This window comes from Pseudonaja textilis, chromosome 4 (genome assembly GCF_049901715.1).
Source record: "Pseudonaja textilis isolate UNSWEBS1 chromosome 4, rPseTex1.2, whole genome shotgun sequence".
NCBI classification, from domain to species: Eukaryota; Metazoa; Chordata; class Lepidosauria; order Squamata; family Elapidae; genus Pseudonaja; species Pseudonaja textilis.
In genome coordinates this window covers 4,860,069-4,881,320 of record NC_141993.1, presented here as the reverse complement: position 1 = coordinate 4,881,320, position 21,252 = coordinate 4,860,069, and the positions used below count along the sequence as shown (strand labels likewise).

Here is a 21,252-nt window from a genome sequence, read left to right as displayed (position 1 = left end):
TTCCATCATTTACATACTGCCCATTTCTCCAGACATCAATGAAAGCTCCAGTCCTCAAATTAGGACACATCTATAGGTCTACAAGGTCACTGAATAAATGAAAGCATAAAATTATAACTTGCCGGATCAAACCTGACAACCATAATTCCTTAAGCCCATTCTCCAAAGACTTGATGGAAAAGGTTGATTTTTTTCCAAAAAGTTGGAGCAGTGATGGTGAAACCCTCAAGCTATCAACCTATTGGAAGCTTAGGTCCTTGAAGGCAAAAGAAGTGAATCAATCCAAACTATACCTGTAAGGTAAAGAATCTATCACAAATAGATAAATCTTAGTAGCAAGTTTATTAGCAGTGGAGAAATGGAAGGATAAATGTTGAGTTGTAAAGAACTCAAATCAATTTAAAATGGAAACATGAGGTCTGCCGTTGAATAGATGCTTGTAGAAAGAAGCCAAAATGTTAACCATTGAACTAGAATAGCGGTGGCCATGTTTCAACACATGGACCCAATTTGGTCTATGGCAACTATAAGTATTAACACAAAGATAAAACTGTTCAAGGGTATTGTTATGCCAACTGCAAAACAGGATGTCAATAGTTTAGCCTCAAAAAGTTTTAAGGCTCTGGGCACTAATTGTCCTCTGCCTCTGGGATGGCATTTGAAGACTTAATGGCTGATGGCATCTTATGGTCCCGATGTGTCTTCCAAGTACTTTTGGTATGGAAAGCCCTCCCAAGCTATTTAAATACATTGACCGGTTCTTGGACAGGCCCTATAGAAAGTCATGTCAGAAATATGTATTGTATGATGGATGCTAACTCTTTGAGCAAAGAACCCATAGAAACCAAGATTTATACATGCGGGAACACAAAAGATAACATGCCATGACTAGCCTTCCACCTTTTGAAAAAAAGCAAACTATGAGAGGTGTCTTAAAGGTTATTTTTTCTGATGTTTTGGGTCTTTCAGATTATTTATTAAATCAGTGTCATGTGACAAAGAAACAGAGGAGAACCAGGTTAAAAATCAACCTCCCTCCATTCACTCAACATGTGTTTTGCTGAGCTACAGTAGGAGCAGAACATAATAGTTTGCAATCAAGCTGTGCTTTCAAAATAATAAGGTTGACTCACACACACACACCAATTATTATGCAGTTTTTTACTTTGCTTTAATTAAAACTCGCTCCGTAATTGCGAACCCAAACAAAAACTTTGGAAAACAAAACAGTTTTCTCACCAAGGAAGCATTTCTTCTTCAGCTCCCTGAGGATTCTCGCAGTAGTTTCTAGTGATTATATATATATTATATATTATAACTGCAGAGGCATTAATATGATGTGACAGGTCTCATTATGCTCTGTAGCAGATTGCACCTGTTTTATGGCTGCGAAATGGGCATAACGCTCAGCCAGAGGAATGCTCATGTTTTGATAAAGTTAAAAAAAAAGCTGCATTGTTTTTCTGAGGAGTTTTCATTGCTCCCTTTAAAAATACATTTTGCAGAAATAGACAACCTGGTATTTCTGGTCACGCCCCTCCCTAAATCTCTGACCTGCTTCCCAAATGTTGAGCAGTACATGATTGTAATTGCAAGACACCTCTTTGAACTTTTGGGCCAGTCCCTGCTGTTCTCCCCTACTCATTTTTTTGCGGGTGGGGGAGGGAAGATTCCAAGTAAGTTGCCCTGAGCTCTCAGGAAAAAAAGGCAGGTGTAGGAGCTGAGCCTGAGGGTGGAGTCAAATGCATCATAAGTCTCGAGTTCCTGCATGCCCACAACAGATCTAAGTCCAGCCCAGTTTGAGTTCTTATCTACCACCAATTCGCTTTGACTGTTACTAGTTCAGATTCTTGCAAAGAGCAATAAACCAATATTCCTTTGAACTGCTTGGATTCTTGATTTCTATCAGGAGATAAATGCAATAAGTTTGTACAAAAATCACTAGAAAAGAAAAGGGAAGCAGGGAAGGGAGAACAGGGTGTGGAATTTTTACTTTGTTTTCTACATTCTCAATAAATTAACAGTATTTTTCTTTACTTACTTTTTTTTTTCTTTTAAAATGTTGTGTTTGCTGAGATCCATTATGGCGTTTTTAGGCATAGCCTGTGTTAACATCAGTTCCATACTTGTTCAATATGACACTTGTAGTATAATTATTCTTGAAATCTGCATAGACCTTAACTTTATTGTACCATCCAAACCCCAGTTTGTAATATCCTAGTTCTAATGTTGTTGTTGTTTTATTTCTCAGCAAAACTCACATTTTCATCTAAACCAAGTAGCAGGCTGTAAAACACAAATTTTAGATCAGGCCAATCTAAACCTCTTCTTTCTTTTGCATCTGTATATCTAACCCTTGACTTTTCCCCTTTCCATACAAACCTAAGTATATCTTTCTTCCTTAAATGGTATATTGGTTGTCAGAATAGGTATTGCTTGAAGCTATAACATCATCCTCGCAAAACATAATTTTTTTATCATGGAAATCGTTCCCAACAAATGATAATTGCAATTTCTCCCATCTTAATATGTCCTTTTTAATTTCATCCTGTTTGTTAACTCCTTCAACTCCACTCCTTCATGTGCACTGTTGCAGATCTTGTTTCTTTGTTTGGACTGTCAGGATTCCGGTAGTTACCCCAATGAAATCATGAATCTCCAGCCAAACTTACAAAACTTCAAAGGATTTATTGGGAGTTAACATGTCTGGTACTGCCTGGGTGTAGCTGACTCTGAGACACATCATTCCTTGTCACCCTTGACCTTGGTTTTCCCCCACCCCACCCCTGGGTACATCATAATTCATATTCTCCAATGGGACACATCCATAGCCCAGAGTCATCAATCAGGCTCTCCAGTTAGAATTTTGCATGGCAGAAACTTTTGTCACCTAGTTACTATCTTTGAAAACTATTTATGGAATGCACTTTCAATTTCCAAGCTGCAGCATTGCTCCCCCCTCCCTTTCTGTTGGCAACTCTAAAAGACCAGAGAAATATTTTATGAGTTGACGTGGGCTTTACTACAATTCTGATGAAAATGATTAAAGAATTGTATTTTTAAACTGAGCAGCGCAATGGGCATATCGTTCAACCAACACAAAAACATTGCAATCCCAAACCCAGGACACTTTTTCTCATTTTTTCCAAGCATTAATTAGGAAGATTGTAAGTAATATTGAAAGCGCTGACATCTAAATGACAGGCCAGAACAAATGGTAACTTGGACATTCTATTTATTCATTTTTACACATTTAATCAGAGATTTTTCCCGCCCACTACAATCAAGCGACAGAATTTCCATGTTAAATAGCAGGATCAAAAACTTTTACATCCAATTTTGGTCACCACAATATAAAAAGGATCTTGAGACTCCAGCAAAATGCAGAAAAGAGCAACAAAGATGATTAGGCTGAAACATATGATGAATGGTTGCAGGAATTGAGTATGTCTAGTTGAATGAAAAGAAGGACCAGGAGTGACAGTATAGCAGTCTTCCAATATTTGAAGGACTCCTACAAAGAAGAGGAGGGTCAACCTATTTTCCAAAGCACCATAAGGCAGGATAAGAAGCAATGGATGGGAATTAACCAAGGAGAGAAGCAACCTAGAAATAACGAACAATTAACCAGTGGAACAACTTCCCTCCAGAAGTTGGGGGTATTACATCACTGGAGGCATTTGGTGTAGGGTCTTCTGTTTGAGAAGTGGATTGGACTAGAAGACCTCCAAGTAAGTTGCCCTGAGCTCTCGGGAAAAAAGGAGCTGAGCCTGAGGGAGGAGTCAAATGCATCATCAGTCTCGAGTTCCTGCATGCCCACAACAGATCTAAGTCCAGCCCAAGGTCCCTTCCGACTGTCATCCTATGTTCTATGAAACAAATCGTTTTATGCTTACACCGCCTTGTTTCAACGCTGGAAAGTAAGATCAGAACGGTGTGCTTTGAACTGGAAATATTTTGAACATGAACAGTTTTTCACAGTCCCAAGGCTGGCTACACCCTGCCCCATATGCTTTCAAGAGTAAAGAGAGGAATGGAATAAAGATGCTTGCCGCTCTCTCTTGACCAAGAATGATCTCATTCCTGGGCTCTGCAGCTGTCTGCAGGTGGGAGGTTATGTTTGGAAGGCAGATTTCTGGGCTGTTCTCCAAGCGCAAGGAAGATCTTCATCCAAAATTCTCCAGGCTGAGTTTATCTTTCATACCATAGCTGGGGCTCCATTTATAATTCCAGGGGTAAAAAGTAATAAAGAGCTTGGAGTATTTAAAAAAAATGAGAGGAGGAAAACCCTTCCTTAAAAACAGAAACACTGCAGAGATCTATTAATCATGGCAGTCTTTATGCACCAAACTCTCTGGATAATTTTTTTTTTTTAAATCTCCCAATTTCGCAGCTACTACAAATAGCAAGGCTTATGGCTTTTTTTAGTGATAGCAAACCTGCTGCAGCTTAAAGAAATGTTAGCCTTATACCATTTTTCACACACTTGGCAAAGCCTCTTGATTTCTGGCCAAAGCACCCCTTTCCCAACGTTGCATCCCCTTGCGTATGATAAATGTTTGTAATTAGCAAATTGCTACCCTTCCTACCGCTCATGTTTGAAATGTCAATGGACAAAAAGCATTTTGAAGGTCGTTTGCTCCAGTGTCTCTGAGCACGTTATCTTTCTGCAACCCAGGACACCTGTCCTTTTTTATTTACACTTGAAAGAACACTTCTGCACTCTTTCCTTCTTGCAAACAAGAAATGCCAATATTCCTTAACTACTCGTTCCTTTAAAAATAGCGTTGGCCTCTGAACCATCAAGCCACGGGAGCCTGGCTGGCCTCTTAAAGGTCATGGAGAACCTTCTGAAAGATAGTAAATGTTCAGAGACTTCCTACTCCCACTACACATATTTGCCAAAGTGCAATGAAGCAAGCTATCATAAACAGAGTTCATGGATCAAAGTGATTTTCCCAGTCTCCAGGGAAGCTTCTGTATCTGCACCAGGTCCATTGGTTGCCTTCTGGGTAACTGGTTATTAGAGAACATTATGGGGAAAAACATGAAAAGAGTTAAGGTATATTCTTAATATTATACCCACCAAAGATAGTCTAGATCAGGGCTGTAAAACTCCAGGGCCACAGGCCGGATGTACCATATACTGGCCATGCCCATGTCTGGTTTAATGAAGAGGGGGAAAGTCCCAATAGATCATGTGATGCCATGTGATGACGTGAGTTTGACACCTCTGGCCTAGATAAATAGAAGATAATATTTGTAGCTCAGGATTCAACTGTGAGGTCCCTGGTGCTCTCTGAGCTTGGTTGCTTTTTTGCAGATGTTTCCTTACTAGAGTAGGGAACATCATCAGTGTTAGTAACCCTATTCCAAGCACAGATGATGTTCCCTACTTTGGTAATTATTGTGCCTGTCATCTGCACCTCTATAACTGTCTGGTTTGGTTCTGCAACCCAACAGGACAGACACAGAATTCGGAGGATAATTAGGACTGCAGAAAAAACAATTACTACCAACCTACCTTCCATGGAGGACCTGTATACTGCATGAATCAAAAAGAGGGCTATGAAAATATCTACAGGCCCCCCACATCCTGGACATGAACTGTTTCAGCTCCTTCCCTCAAAATGATGCTATAGAGCACTGCACATCAGAACAACTCGACACATGGACAGTTTTTTCCAAACACCATCACTGTGCTAAACAAATAATTCCCTTAACACTGTCTGACTATGACAAATTTTGCACTGCAATTTCTATTAATCTTCTCATCACTCCTTGTTGCTCATCCCCTCCCACTTGTGACTATATGACTGTAACTTTGTCACTTGTATCCTTATGATTTATATTGACTGTTTCCTAGTATGATTTGATTGCATATTGTATAGGTGAAACTCAAAAAAATAGAATATTGTTGAAAAGTTCATTTATTTCAGTAGTCCAACTTAAACGGTGAACCTAATATATGAGATAGACTCATTACATGCAAAACAAGATAGTTCAAGCCATGATTTGTCATAATTGTAATATTTATGGCTTACAGCTCATGAAAACCCCAAATCCACAATCTCAGAAGATTAGAATATTACATGCAATCAATAAAACAAGGATTGTACATAGAACAATATCAGACCTCTGAAAAGTATAAGAATGCATATGTACTCAGTACTTGGTTTGGGCCCCTTTTGCAGCAATTGCTGCCTCAATGCGGCATGGCATGGAAGCTATCAGCCTGTGGCACTGCTGAGGTGTTATGGAAGACCAGGATGCTCCAATAGTGGCCTTCAGCTCTTCTGCATTGTTCGGTCTCATGTCTCTCATCTTTCTCTTGGCAATGCCCCATAGATCCTCTATGGGGTTCAGGTCAGGCGAGTTTGCTGGCCAATCAAGCACAGTAATCCCACGGTCATTGAACCAGGTTTTGATGCTTTTGGCAGTGTGGACAGATGCCAAGTCCTGTTGGAAAATGAAGTCAGCATCTCCATAAAGCTCATCTGCGGAGGGAAGCATGAAGTGCTCCAAAATCTCCTGGTAGATGGATGTGTTGACCCTGGACTTAATGAAGCACAGTGGACCAACACCAGCAGATGACATGGCTCCCTAAATCAACACAGAGTGTGGAAACTTCACACTGGACTTCAAGCATCTTGCAGTGTGTGCCACTCCATTCTTCCTCCAGACTCTGGGTCCTTGGTTGCCAAATGAGATGCAAAAGTTGCTCTCACCAGAAAAGAGGACTTTGGACCACTGAGCAACAGACCAGTTCTGTTTTCTTTAGCCCAGGTAAGATGCTTCTGACATTGTTTGTTGGTCAGGAGCGGCTTGATAAGAGGAATATGACATTTGAAGCCCATGTCCAGGATCCGTCTGTGTGTGGTGGCTCTTGATGCAATGACTCCAACCTCAGTCCACTCTTTGTGAAAGTCCCCAACACTTTTGAATGGCCTTTTCCTGACAATTCTCTCAGGGTGCGATCATCATTGCTGCTTGTGCACCCTTTTTTTCCACACTTTTCCCTTCCACATAACTTTCTATTAATGTGCTTTGATACAGCACTTTGGGAACATCCAGCTTCTTTTGCAATTACCTTTTGAGGCTTTTCCCCCTTATGGAGGATGTCAGTGATAGTTTTCTGCACAACTGTCAGGTCAGCAGTCTTTCCCATGATTGTGCTTCCTACTGAACCAGACTGAGAGACCATTTAAAGGCTCAGGAACCCTTTGCAGGTGTTATGGCTTAATTAGCTGATTAGAGTGGGACACTTTGAACCTAGAATATTGAACCTTTTCACAATATTCTAATTTTCTGAGCTTGTGGATTTGGGGTTTTCATGAGCTGTAAGCCACAATCATCTCAATTATGACAAATCACGGTTTGAACTATCTTGCTTTGCATGTAATGAGTCTATCTCATATATTAGGTTCACCTTTTAAGTTGCATTACTGAAATAAATGAACTTTTTCACGATATTCTAATTTTTTGAATTTCACCTGTACCCTTTGACTATTATTAAGTGTTGTACCTTATGATTCTTGACTCTTGACAAATGTATCTTTTCTTTTATGTACACTGAGAGCATTTGCACCAAGACAAATTCCTTGTGTGTCCAAGCACACTTGGCCAGTGAAGAATTCTATTCTATTCTATTAGCTGCGAATGGCATCAAGAGCCTTTCTTTCCTAAACACCCAAGCTGGGACAGGAAACTTCTTCATGTGCTTCTCTCCCCCTCCTCAAATTTCATGTTCTCCTTTTATTTTTAGAGAAAAGAAGAAGAAGAAAGGAAAAGAGGGGAAGAGCAGATTCGAAAGCAGGAGGAACTCAGAGCTCAGGAGCTATACATGAGTCTCAAGGCGGCCCACCAATGCAGCAAATGCAGTGAGAAGGAAGACCATGAATGGAAAGAACAGCGTGAGTAAACATGGAACTTTGGAGGATTTCAAATTAGGCCAAGATCTTCAGGCAGCCTGAACAAATCCTACATGATGTATGAACTGAGTCTTCCTTGAAGGAAAACTCATAAGTCTCAGGACTTTTCTCCACTTTAATGAGTTGACGTGCTCTTCAACTTGTTTGGTCTCCATCCTTGAGCAGGCACACAATAATGCCAGCATGACCTTTTCTGTACCCTTTCCAGGGGTGGGAAGTTGCTGGTATAACATTCGGTTCAGTGATTGTGCGTGCGCATCAACACAATTCAAAAGTCCTTACCAGCTACGTATGACTTAAGTCTATCTCAGTCATGAGCTGGGGATAAGAGGCAGGGGGTGGGGATAGATTTTTAAATCATTTATGAAAACTAAGCAAGAAAATTAACTGTATGTATGGTAAGCCAAGTAAACGTAATATGAAGGTTCCATATTTTGCAATGAGGCTCCTTAGATCAGACTTCTAGCAGTAAGAGCCAGGTTGGTCTAGTGCAGAGGTCTCCAACCTTAGCAACTTTAAGACTTGTGGACTTCAACTCCCAGAATTCCTCAGCCTGCAAAGCTGGTTGAGAAATTCTGGGAGTTGAAGTCCACAAGTCTTAAAGTTGTCAAGGTTGGAGACCCTTGGTCTAGTGGACTAAAAAGGCAAGAGATGGTGAATTCAAGTCTTGCTTTAAGCCTGAAAACTGGGTTGGTGACTTTGGGTCAATCATCAGAAGATCACGAGTTCTAGTCCTGCCTTAGGCATGAAAGTCAGCTGGGTGTCTTCAGGCCAGTCCCTTTCTTTCAGCCCAACCCACATCACAGGGTGGTGGTTGTAGTGAAAATAGGAGGAGAAAAGAATGTTGGGTACGTTTGCCACCTTGAGTTATTGGCAAAAAAATAATAACGGTGGGAAATAAATAAAATAAAAGCAAATAACATTGTGAAGCTCTTTTGACCATTGGTTCATGAACTGTCATGTGCAGGAAATCAGGAATCAGGGCAGTTCAATTGAATACAGGGTTATTGCATGCCAACACTCTCTACAAGAATCTGAATTACTAACGGTCAAAGCAAATTGGTGGTAGATAGGAGTCAACAGAATTCAAGGTGGGCTGGACTTGGATCTCTTGTGGACATGAAGGGATTCGAGACTGATGATGCACTTGACCCCTTCCTCAGGCTCAGCCTGGTCATCACCTACAGTACATGAACATTTTTATCCACCGCATCTACTGTAGAAGCTACAGAACTGCTGTCTATAGCTTTTAGCTGTAGATGTATATATGTACATCCAGATACATCCACTTCTTCCTCAGAGAGTGCATGAACCATGGTGGCACAGTGGTTAGAGTGCAGTATTGCAGGCTACTTCTTTAAAAAATCTTTTTATTAGTCATTTTCCTTTACCATACATCATATTTTCAATTTTACATTGACAGTCTATCTCTTTTCATCTCTTTCCCTCTCCTTCCTTCTCCTCTCCTCCCCTCCCCTCCACTTCCCTCTTCTTATATACAACGATGAAAAGAAAAAGATGGAAAGAAAGAGAAATGGAGAGATGAAAGGAGAGAGGGAAAGGGAGTGGTGTGGAGGAGAGGAGGGGAGAAAGGTCGAGGGAAGAGAAGAAAGAAGGAGTCAGAAGAGGGAAGGAGAGAAGGGAAAGGAGAGAGGGAAGTAGGTGGGAGGAGAATAGTAGAAGAAAGGGAAGGAGAGGGAAGTGGAGAAGAGGAAAGGGGAGGAGAGGGAAGGAGAGGGAAGGAGAGAGGGGAGAGGGAAGAAGAGAGAGAAGGAGAGGGAATTGCAGGCTACTTTTACCGACTGCCGGCTGTCTGCAAATTTGGCAGATTGAATCCCACTAGGCTCAAGGTTGACCCAGCCTTCCGTCCTTCCAAGGTGGGTCAAATGAGGAGAGCCAGATTGTTGGGGGAAAGAGGCTGACTCTGTAAACTGCTTAGAGAGGATTGTAAAAGCACTGTATATAAGTCTAACTACTATTGCTGTTCCTTCCTTATCTTCTTTCCTTATCTTCCTTCCTTCCTCCCTCCTCCCCTTTCAGGTTTCGTTTCCTTCCTTCCTTCCTTCCTTCCTTCCTTCCTTCCTTCCTTCCTTCCTTCCTTCCTTCCTTCCTTCCTTCCTTCCTTCCGCTATGGTGTTGCAGTAGTTATAATGCATAACTGCAGAGTACTTCCACTGACTGCTGGCTGACTGCAATTTGGCAGTTCGATTCTCACCAGGCTCAAGGTTGACTCAGCCTTCCATCCTTCCAAGGTGGGTAAAATGAGGACCCAGATTGTTGGGGGCCAGAGGCTGACTCTGCAAATTGCTTAAGAGGTCTGGAAAGCACTGTGAAGTGGTATATAAGTGCTATTGCTATTCCCAATGACCAGTGAAATCAGAAAAGGCTATTTCTCCTAGAATAGGGGTTCCCAACCCTCCTAGTCCATGGACCGGTATCAGACATGCCAGAAACCAGTCTGCAGAAACAAGCAAAGCCCTCTCTGTGGGATGAAGGCAGCACATGTAGCCACACACTCCTCCGGGCCATGGAAAAACCTTTCTCCACAGAACCAGTCCCTGGAGCTTCAAAGGGTTGGGGCTGGTGATCCAGAACACGGTGTAACAAAGTGAGAAGGCGCACCCCTTCCCCAGAACCTGAGAGGAGTAACAAATGATCAGGGGTCTATAAGAGGAGAACCTGCACTCTCGATAAAAAGGCGGCAGTTGAGTTGTATCTTCTAATTTCGTGGCTCTCTTCCTCTCGTTTCTGCTTCGTGTTTCATCCAATAGCAGAGTTCTCTGCGAATGGATGATCTAGAGATACATCTGAATTCAGGCTGATGCTTCCTTTGGATGACAGGAAATTTAGTCTGACATCTCTGAAGGGTACAAGGCTTGGGTAAAAGACCAATTTAGATCAAGGATATGAAAATTATCTCTCATTTTCTGTGACATAGCTAGAATTTTGGGGCGTTCAGGATTTGTGGTTTTAAACATGTATTTTAAAGAGCTGTTTAAGCTAAATTTATCCACTGTGTGTGTGTGTGTGTGTGTGTGTGTGTATCTTTGGTTATTTGCATTTTCTCCCACGTAAAATTGGAAGTATCTAGGCAACATTTCAATGAAGTCTCATTCATCATCTTCAGGCTTGTGCCTTCGACTTTGTGCTTCTCGGAGTAATGTGAGCTTGCAGCTGCTTCTTCCTTTTAACTGCTAGTGGGGGTGTGACTTGATTGGGTGGGGGCTTGGCTGTGTTCTGATTGGATGGGGGTGTGTTCTCATTGTTTGGGGTTTTGGCTGTGTTCTGATTGGCTGGGGGTGTTTTCTGTTCAGGTGGGGGCTTGGTTGTGCTCAGGCTAGTCTTAGTTGCCAGGGGATTTGAGCTGGTGAGCTGTGATCCTGTTGTTTGGCTTCACGTTCGTGGTTGTGCCACATCTTCATGGTGTGCATCAGTTTGCTTCATGTATGGGTCGGAAGGGTTTGAAGCAGGTAGTGATGCAGCTGTGGTATGGCTTCTGGTCCGTGGTTGTGTCTCATCTTCTGTGTGGGTGTGAGTCTGCTTTCTACGTGGAAGTGTGGTGGTAGCATCTTGTGTGGCCCTCGTGGGTGTGGGTCTGGTGTCATTCTTCATGTAAGGTACTCGTCTGTTCATGAGGATGGGTTTCCAAATGGCTGGTAGGCAGGAGGTGTCATCTCGTTTATTCATGCTGTGTGAGCATTTTTCTATCTCTATGGCTTCTCTGATTATTCTGTTGTTGAAGTGTTCGGTTTTGGCGATAGTTCTGGTATTTTTAAAGTCAATCTCATGTCCTTTGGCTTTGAGGTGTTGGACCAGGGAAGAGGTCAGTTCTTTTTTTTTGATTAGAACTCAAGAGAGAGAGAGAGAGAGAGAGAGAGAAAAATGATTGCAGCTCTTTATTATGAATTTGACTAGTTTTGTATCCTGGGGTGGAAGAAAAATGTCAAATTCCAATTTTAATGTGGATTTACACTTTTATACTTCTGAAAGCTGTGGACAAACCAGAACAAGTTCCTTCATAGCTGCTGGATTTTATGACTTCATTTGAAAACAGAGAAATAGAAAATTGTCATGTTGAGGAAGTCTGAGAGCAAGATTCATTTTTCATAATATGCCAGTTTATATTACTGGAAAGTGTTCACACAAACGTTTCAACTGCAAAAAATAATGTGAACTACTTATATTTATTTTATTCTTTCTCTTATCTATTTATCTACACTGTCTCTCTGTGTGTGTCTCATCTACCTGCCTGTCTATCCTTCCACCCATCCACCTGTATGTCTGTTTGTCTGTCTGTTTGTCTGTCTGCCTACCTTCCTACCTACCTACCTGTCTGTCTGTCTGTCTGTCTATCATCTATCTATCATCCAGGGGTGAGATTCAAATTTTTTAACAACCAGTTCTGTGGGTGTGGCTTAGTTGGTGAGCATGGCTTGGTCATGTTATTGGTTCGGTGTGACCAACTCAATATCACTCACATTGAGGCACACATCTCCTTGCCTGGCCTCTCATGACTGTGGGGATACTGCAACAGTTATAAGTGTGAAAAACGGTTATAAGTCACTTTTTTCAGTGCCATTGTAACTTAGAATGGTCACTCCACACAAGCAAAGTACCAGCAAAGGAAGGGAAAAAAACTCCAGAGAAGTTCCAGAGACAGGAAGTCTAGTCCTGCCAAGAATTGTAATAAGGATTAACAGAGAGGCAGTTTCTGTAAGCAACACCAGAATGTTTCCTTCCTACCTTCCTTATAGGATTAGGCCAGTCTAACAACTGGTTCTCTGAACTGCTTAGAATGTTAACAACCGGTTCTAGTGAATAGGTGCAAACTGGTAGAATCCCACCCCTGCTATCATCTGTCTGTCTGTCTGTCTGTCTGTCTATCCTATCCTATCCTATCCTATCCTATCCTATCCTATCCTATCTAATCTATCTATCTATGTAATCTAAACTATCTATGTATCAATCATCATCTATATATCCATCCATCCATCTATCCATCCATAATACATATATATCTATCCATCTCTCTCTCATCTATTTCTCATCTATTATCTATCAGTCTATCTATCTATCTATCTATCTATCTATCTATCTATCTATCTATCTATCTATCTATCATGTATATATCCATCCATCCATATCTATCCATCCATCTCTTTTTCTCATCTATCTTCCTTCCTTCCATCCATCCATCCATCCATCCATCCATCCATCCATCTATCATCTATCTAGTCTAATCTAACTATGCATTGATCTTTCTCTCTCTCTCTCATATCTTTGTGTTGATAACAATCCCTTGAGTTTTAAGCAGATTTGTTTTATCTAAAAAAACCTCCATGCAGACAGGTGACAGAACAAAAATAGGGAAAAAGCAAAGAAAATAAGTCCCCGAGTCACACAGATGAGCCCATATCTAGGAATTTATTCTTATATGCTAATTATCTGAAAGGCTATGACTTGTGTTTGATATGAAACCCAGTCATTTTACCCTGAATTAAATTTGCATGGGATAAATGATATTCCCATTAACCCTGGTTGTACCTGACCTCTCACATTCCTAATATTAAAAAAATCCTGAATAATTAACTTTCATGATTAAGAGAGTGGAAATTGTATGCAAAATTAGAAAATAAAGCCTGGCTTATTTTGCAATTGAAGCAGAAGGTATGATCCCTGTGAACCAGCATTTGAGTCCCAAGGCACACAGTTGACCCAGGTCTGTTTTTATATGCACACATCCAGTTGTTCAATTCTGGAATATGCAATCCAACTTTCCAACACTTCAATTCTTTTCTCCCAGGTACCAAAGAACCTATTTCTCATCTTTGGCTGTTTTAAACAAATCCTCCAGCATGAAGAAAGTTGTCTTAAACCCTTTGGCTCTTTAGAAATATATATCTGTGTATAACTATCATCTATCTATCTATCTATCTATCTATCTATCTATCTATCTATCTATCATCTATCATCTGTCTATCTCATCTATTTATCCATCTGTCTATCAAAAAGAGTCTAAAGAAAAGAGAGAAAAAAAGTTGTTACAGTTTTTAAAGACTTTGAGAAATCCAAGCAATACTTTTATCTGATTCATATAAAAATATACTTATTGAATCAGTCAGGGTGGGGTTCCCTAATTGGATGCCTACAAGAGATGTTGGACTCCAACTGCCATCATCCCTATTGCACCACTTTTGGAGAGCTGCAGATTGATAATAGGTATCCAGCAGTGTGCATCCATGGTGATGGAGTATCCAGGAGGAAGTTTCCAGGTTGATGAAGAGTATCAGGTTGATTGAGAGTGTCCAGGAAAAGATTTCTAGGTTGATGAAGGATACCCAAAAGATGCAATCTTGTTGTTGATAAAGGCTATTCAGGTTGATGAAGAGTGTCCAAAAGCTGGAATCCAGGTTGATGAAGAATATCCACAAGATGGAATCCAGGTTGATGAAGAATACCCACAAGATGGAATCCAGGTTGATGAAGAATACCCACAAGATGGAATCCAGGTTGATGAAGAATACCCACAAGATGGAATCCAGGTTGATGAAGAATATCCACAAGATGGAATCCAGGTTGATGAAGAATACCCACAAGATGGAATCCAGGTTGATGAAGGGTTTTCAAGAGAGGTTATCCAGATTGATGAAGAGTATCATGCTTTTGGCATAATTCTTGCCCACACCTACTTTAGTTAGCATCTTTGGGCTATGTCTGACCCAGGTTTATGCCTTCACACAACCCAAGAGATCATGACTGATTCTTCCTATATCCCTCCTCTCCCCCCTTGATTCTACAGCAGTGCTAACCTGGCTTTTTCTCAGCCAGCCCTGGCAGTCAAGAAGATGCAGAGATGTCAGTGTGGGCCTTAATTTGCTACTCTGTGCTGTCAGTAGAAGCCTAATTTACTTATGAGGGGCTGAGCTAGTCCCATCAGGTCTTTTAGCTTTCAAGTAAGCTGCTTTGCTCAGCACTGCCATGGGTCAGAAGGGGTGGTGTTGGACTGAGTGCAGCTGCTGTGGGGAGTGAACATTGCAGGGATATTGATGGTGCAACTAATTTAGTTAGTGGATAGAATTTCTAAATGAATGAGGATTCATCTTGTCCCAGTGCTACCGACTGCCAAGTCAATAGGCGAAGCGTTACTAATTTCGGTGTTCCGCTTAATTCACTACTGTGGTTCTTTTTTTTTGCTGAGCCAAACAAGTAATAACATTGCTTCTAGGTAATTGAGATAAACCCTTTAATCCTCTATTCTTTTTTTTTTTAAAGCAACTTTTTAAAAAGCAGAAAGTGGCTCTCTTCCAAATTTCCATCCCAGAACTCCATCAACCAGGTCAAAATAAGATCTATCTGGTCCATTACTTGGACAGGGGCTCAGTCAGATACCTTGGCTTTCTCCAAGCAGGTGTGATGACTCTGGTGGCCTTTTTCTTCTTGCTTGACTTAGGATCTAAACTACAGTAGAATTGCATTCTGCTTTGATACGCGAAAATTCAATTTAGCTGTCACAACTAATAACCACGGAAAAAGCTGCCTTCCATGAATTATTCTAAACCCCTTTTTTAAAAAAGTGAATGAAACCAGAAGGTTTGGGAAAGGAGAAAAGGTTTACTCTTCTCCCTGGACTGTTTATAACTTCATAAATATCACTACTGCTGTTCCACCACAACCAATTTGTTTCTTCTAAACAATTATGCAGACAAACAGAAATAAAATTCTCATCATCCTTATATTCTTGTTTTCAAAAGTTCTTTCTGCTGCCGCAACCTTCCCCCCCCAGGAGTTCAAAGTCACATGCTTAGTGTCTTCTCCTTCTCTCATGTGAGGCAAGTAGAAAATGGATGGAAAACCAACCAAGGAAATTTCCTTGACAAGTGAGAACAATTAATCAGTGGAAGGGCTTCCCTTCAGAAGTTGTGGATGCTCCATCACTGGAGGTTTTCAAAGAAGAGATTGGACGGCCATTTGTCTGGGATGGAGTGAGTAATGCGTGAGCAGGAGATTGGACTAAAAGATCTCCAGGGTCCCTTCCATCTCTCTTATTCTGTTTAAGATAATTAGCTCAAAGTTTTCTAGTGAGCTTCCATAGCTAAGGATGCATCTCCTCAATGCTGCTGATACTTTTAATTCCACCTTACTTATCAGTGAGGTGATACTGATGCTGGGATCACAAAAGGCCGAGGTTTGCATTTAGGCAATGTATTCTGAACATGGAAGGCCAAAATAATCTCTCTCTCTCTCTCTCTCTCTCTCTCTCTCTCTCTCTCTCTCTCTGTGTGTGTGTGTGTGTGTAAAATTAAAGCCAGCTCACCTCTTAATTACAGTCAGTCCTTAAATAGATACTATGGTGTATTAATTCAGGTGCTGGACTGAAAGACTATGTCTTTGAAGCCAGATTACCTCATAAGGTTTTGTGAGAAATTGGGAGGTTGGGAATCCTACTCATCTTGAACTAAAAAAAAAAAAATGAAGTTAGGAGATGAGGATGAGGAAGATGGTGATGATGGCTACTGAAGGAAAATTCAAGAAAATTCCTAACAGTCAGCATCTGGTTAGAGTTAGATAAGAGTGAATGATATTCCAGGAGGACTGGACTTGAAGTTCACTTGTGGCTACATAGTTGTTTCTAAGCTGATTCACCTTTTCACTCCATCCCAGGTTCTGCCATTTCTTCTCCTGCAGCTACACAGGATTAGATTGACTTTTGATAACTCTGGTTACTCCTTACTCCTATTCTACTTCCTATCTATGTGTCTTTGCTTCCCATGAGATCAATGAACAGTGTCACTGTTGAATCTCCAACATTTCTATGGAGTACAGAAATGCGCTGCAGCTGGAAACATTCCTCCTTCATCTGGAATCTCCTTTTTGCTCACTGGAAATGTTCACATGAAAGTATATGTATGAGAGCGGGAGAGGGAGGGGAAGAGAGAGAGGGAGGGGAGAAGGAGAAGAAAGCGAAGGAAAGGAGAAGAGGGTTTATAATCTGCTTACGAGACTCATATCTGAATGGAACTCATTGGGTACTTTTGATCCAGTCAGTTCTTCTCCATCCAATCCACTTCTCAAAGCGGGCCAAAGAAGAATTAGAGAAGACACCCAGGTAAGTTGCTTTGATCTCTCAGCCATGATCTACTTAAGTTTTCATTGGCAATCTCATATTTTCTCAAGATTCAGTTTTTTTTTTTATGTCTGAAGACAATCATATGATGCAATATTTGCAGCAAAATACAGTTTGAATCCAAATTATTTGTTGCAAGTGCAACTCATCCCCAATTAGCTACAGACCAAGGACTATTAACAAGCAAGCAGCTGGAGGAAATGATAAAAAAAGGAAATGCATTTTAAAGGACCTCTTTATGATATGTTTCCCTGTGACTTGCAGCTCTGCAAAACAGTAAACGGAACCATAACATATGAACATCTTCTAATCTATCCCAAATGATGCCATTTTTCTCAAATTCAGCCCCAAGAGCAGGAATTCATTGATGTCTTTATTTTAAAAATTGCAGTTGGATATCACATCAATACAGTTCATAAAATTTGCTGTTAAATGGAATTAGAGCAATAAAATGTTTATGCGCTTTTTAAATGCAGTGCTTCATTTTGGACATGAAGAGCCAAAAATGAAGGAGAAAGAGTTTATCTAATTTTTAATTTCTGGAAATTTGGAGAAGTTTAGGATGAGTGTCTCAAAGGTCCATTTTTCAAGAGGCAACTGGACTTTCTGGTATTTCTTTGAAGACATTTCACTTTTCATCCAAGAAGTTTCTTCACCTCTCTTGACGAGAATCTTAGATGAGAAGTGAAACATCTCCAAGGAAAAACCAGAAAGTCCAGTTGCCTCTTGAAAAAACACCTTCGGGACAACCATGACCTGGAGGAAGGAGAATCTCCATAGGCATAGGATGAGTAATAGTTCTTCTGCCGAGAAAAACATTTGAACTCACAATTCCTCCTCAGATATTATGGTGTGGGCATCATCCACACTGCTTGCAGAAAGATCTGGAATAAAGGTGATCCATCCTGAAAGAAGAGATCTGAGTTTATAAAAGAAAAGATATAGTTCAAAGAAAGAAAGAAAGAAAGAAAGAAAGAAAGAAAGAAAGAAAGAAAGAAAGAAAGAAAGAAAGAAAGAAAGAAAGAAAGAAAGAAAGAAAGGAAGGAAGGAAGGAAGGAAGGAAGGAAGGAAGGAAGGAAGGAAGGAAGGAAGGAAGGAAGGAAGAAGAAAGGAAAGAAGGAAGGAAGGAAGAGAAAGAGATTCTGTAAAGCATTTTTACTTTATGTTGCAATTGGTGCTCTCATCGATTAACTTCCCTTTACAATCCCAGATTATAAACCATCAACTCTGTGGGGAGGTCTTTGCAATAGAGCTCGAAATTAGCTATTTTTGAACAAATTCAAAATCGTTGGCCTTTGTCCCTTGAGACTGACTCTTTAGCTCCATTTGGAGTGGCCTCAGCTCCATCTTTATCTAACGCCTGACTCAGTGGCTTTCTGAGTTTGATCTTACTTTGGGGAAACATTACTTCCTGGACAAATCTTAATATGGTAGCTCAGTGCACAGAAAAATAAAAATGAAGTTTTGAGTCGTATTATTGCAATTTTATTGGTGATCATATATCACCCGTTTGTTCCCAGCATCCAAGATGCTTTTGATTTTCCAACACTATTAAGTTACCAAGCCTGGGCAAGGACAGTTATCACTACTACCAAATGAGTTTCTGCATATTTATTGATTTGTTGGCATCCTGCTTTTATTATTTTTACAAATAACTCAAGGCGGCCAACATATCCAACACATTTTCCTCCTCCTATTTCCCCCACAACAACAACACTGTGAGGTGGGTTGGGCTGAGAGGGAATGCATGGCTCAGGGTCACCCGGTTGGCTTTCATTCCTAAAACAGAACTAGAACTCACAATCTTTTGGTGATTAATCCAAAGTCACCCAGCTGGCTTTCATGGTTATGGTGGAACTTGAATTCACAGACTCCTGTTTTCTAGCCTGGTGCCCTAACCACTAGACCAAAGTGGTTTTCTTGTGTAGATGTCATATCATATGTAGATGTGAGCCCTTTGAAATAGTCTAGGCAAGAAACCAAAGTAACAAGTACCAACACTACCTTTATTGTAAGCTTATAGTAACAACATCATACAAGTTTTAAAACAGTTCTATCCCCCCTTGCCTTTAATTTCCAGAGAACTCATTAGAGACACTTCCCTTTTTCCAGAGAACTCATTAGAGACACTTCCCTTTCTGTGGGCTGAGATACCTCTTGTCTTTTCTGCGGGTCTGAAGATCTCCATAACTTTAAAAATGGTCCCATTCTAACGTGGTCTAAAGAGTGAAGTGGACAAACTCAGTGACTTTTAAGCAGGCTCCACTTGAGGTTGTTCTTCCTCAGCTGCCTTCTGGATCCTAAGGGTTTACTCTTGAGCATCTACCTTCCAGAGCACAAGTGGGTAATGTCATGGCATAATAGTATGTGAGAATGACCTTGGAAGGTGGGGGGAGGGGGAGAGATTCTGCCTATAGAACAGTCAGATAAGGGGGAGGAGAACCCAAAGATGCACAACACATAGAGAAAGACACTCCGAAAGGATCCTCCTCTAACTTATCAAGCTACAAAAAGAGATGGTGAGAGGTTTATACTTTCAGGCTGGTAAAATTCTTTTAATGTAACCTTAGTTGAATTAGCTGATCCATTCTGTTTTTATTTTTTTGGTCTGGTCTGCTCGGGAATGTGACATGTGACTTCACCTTTTTCAGAAAAGCTCCAGAAATCCAGACTTACTTCCTCATTGCCATTCTCCACCTCAGCTTCTTCCCATTATGTGAAGGTGTTTTAGCCTTTTTTTCCCCACCCGGAAGGCCAAGACATCTCTCATCTGATGGGTGCCTGGCCTGTGGCTTCTCCTCCTCCTCCTTTTGCATCCCAAGGTTCTTCTCACAGACCATTATGGTAGATAATGCAAAGGAAAAGCAAAGCATGGGAGACATTTATGTTTCTTTCTTTCTTTCCTTCTTGTCGACCTGCCTGCAGTACGTCGTTCCAAGGCGGCAGATGAAGAAAGGAGCCACAAGGCTCGCCAAGCTCGCGATGACTATCGGAGGCACTCCTTACGGGCCATCCGTAAAGGAAAAGTGGCTGATCTAAGTAACCTATTCCAGGCAACTGGTTTGAATATCAAACAAGAAACTAAGTTGGCCCATTCTTGCACTATCCCATCCTTGAATGCAGCGACACCAATCAGGTTGGTTTGTATTCCCATAGAGAAAAGTAAGATTCAGAACTGATTTCCCTATTATATTAAACAAGGTCATCTTGAAGTTTTCCAATAAAAGGAGATTTCGGCTGAATAGTAAGAGAACTGTCCAGAAAGTAAGAGTTCAAAAGCTGAACAATCAGGACGATCCTCTTTATTGACTGATTTCGATTCAGGCAGGATAGTCAAAATCAGGAATGGATGCATGGAGTGAGAGGTTAAAAAGTGGAATATCACCATACTTCATGATTGTGATCCTCACAGGTATAGAGGATCCCCAACTAAACCTACTCCAGGAAGCTGGGGATTCTGCAGAACTAATCGGAAGGTTGTTTGCAGAAGTAGAAGAGGAGAGTTGGTCAATGGGTCAATGGACTTCAACTGTTATATTTCAATGGACAGATGAACTTAATACCATATTTACTTGCATATTGTTGGATAGATCTGTGGGGAGTGATACTCGATTGTTGTTCATTAACTAAGCCATGTCCGGCTCTTTGAGACCCCATGGATCATAGCAGGCCTGGTCCTGCTGTCCAACACTGTTTCCTGAGTTCGCCCAAGTTCATGTACATTGCATTGGTTTATAGAGTTATAGACAACGAGAGCCTGGTGCTGGACAGCCAGTAGCATGGACAGTGAGGAACAGAACAGAACACAACAGAACAGAATATGGAGTAGAATAGAATCGAATTTAGAAAATAAAGACTAGACTAGACTAGACTAGACCTGGAAGGGAACTTGGAGGTCTTCTAGTCCAACCCACTTCTCAAGCAGGAGACCGTATACCATTTCAGACAAGTGACTGTCCAATCTCTTCTTAAAAACCTTCAGTGATGGAGCCCCAAGATTTCTGAAGACAAGTTGTTCACTGTTTAATTGTCCTCACTGTCAGGAAATTTCTGGTTCTAGGTTGCTTCTCTCTTTGATTAGTTTCCAACTGTTGGTTCTTGTCCTGCCCTCTGATGTTTGGAGAATAATTTGACCCCCTCTTCTTTGTGGCAGCCCCTCAAATACAGGAATATTGGAATACTGCTATCATGTCACCT

The 21,252-nt window shown here is 40.9% G+C and overlaps 1 protein-coding gene across 1 annotated transcript in view; it reads left to right on the top strand.

Moving 5' to 3' along the window:
• The window catches only part of SH2D4B (SH2 domain containing 4B), a 69,723-nt gene that overhangs the window by 21,857 nt on the left and 26,614 nt on the right, over window positions 1-21,252 (top strand). The window contains exons 4-5 of the mRNA XM_087933876.1: window positions 7,766-7,913; window positions 19,981-20,191. Coding sequence (XP_087790002.1) covers window positions 7,766-7,913; window positions 19,981-20,191 — 359 coding nt within the window. The remainder of the gene's footprint in view (window positions 1-7,765; window positions 7,914-19,980; window positions 20,192-21,252) is intronic.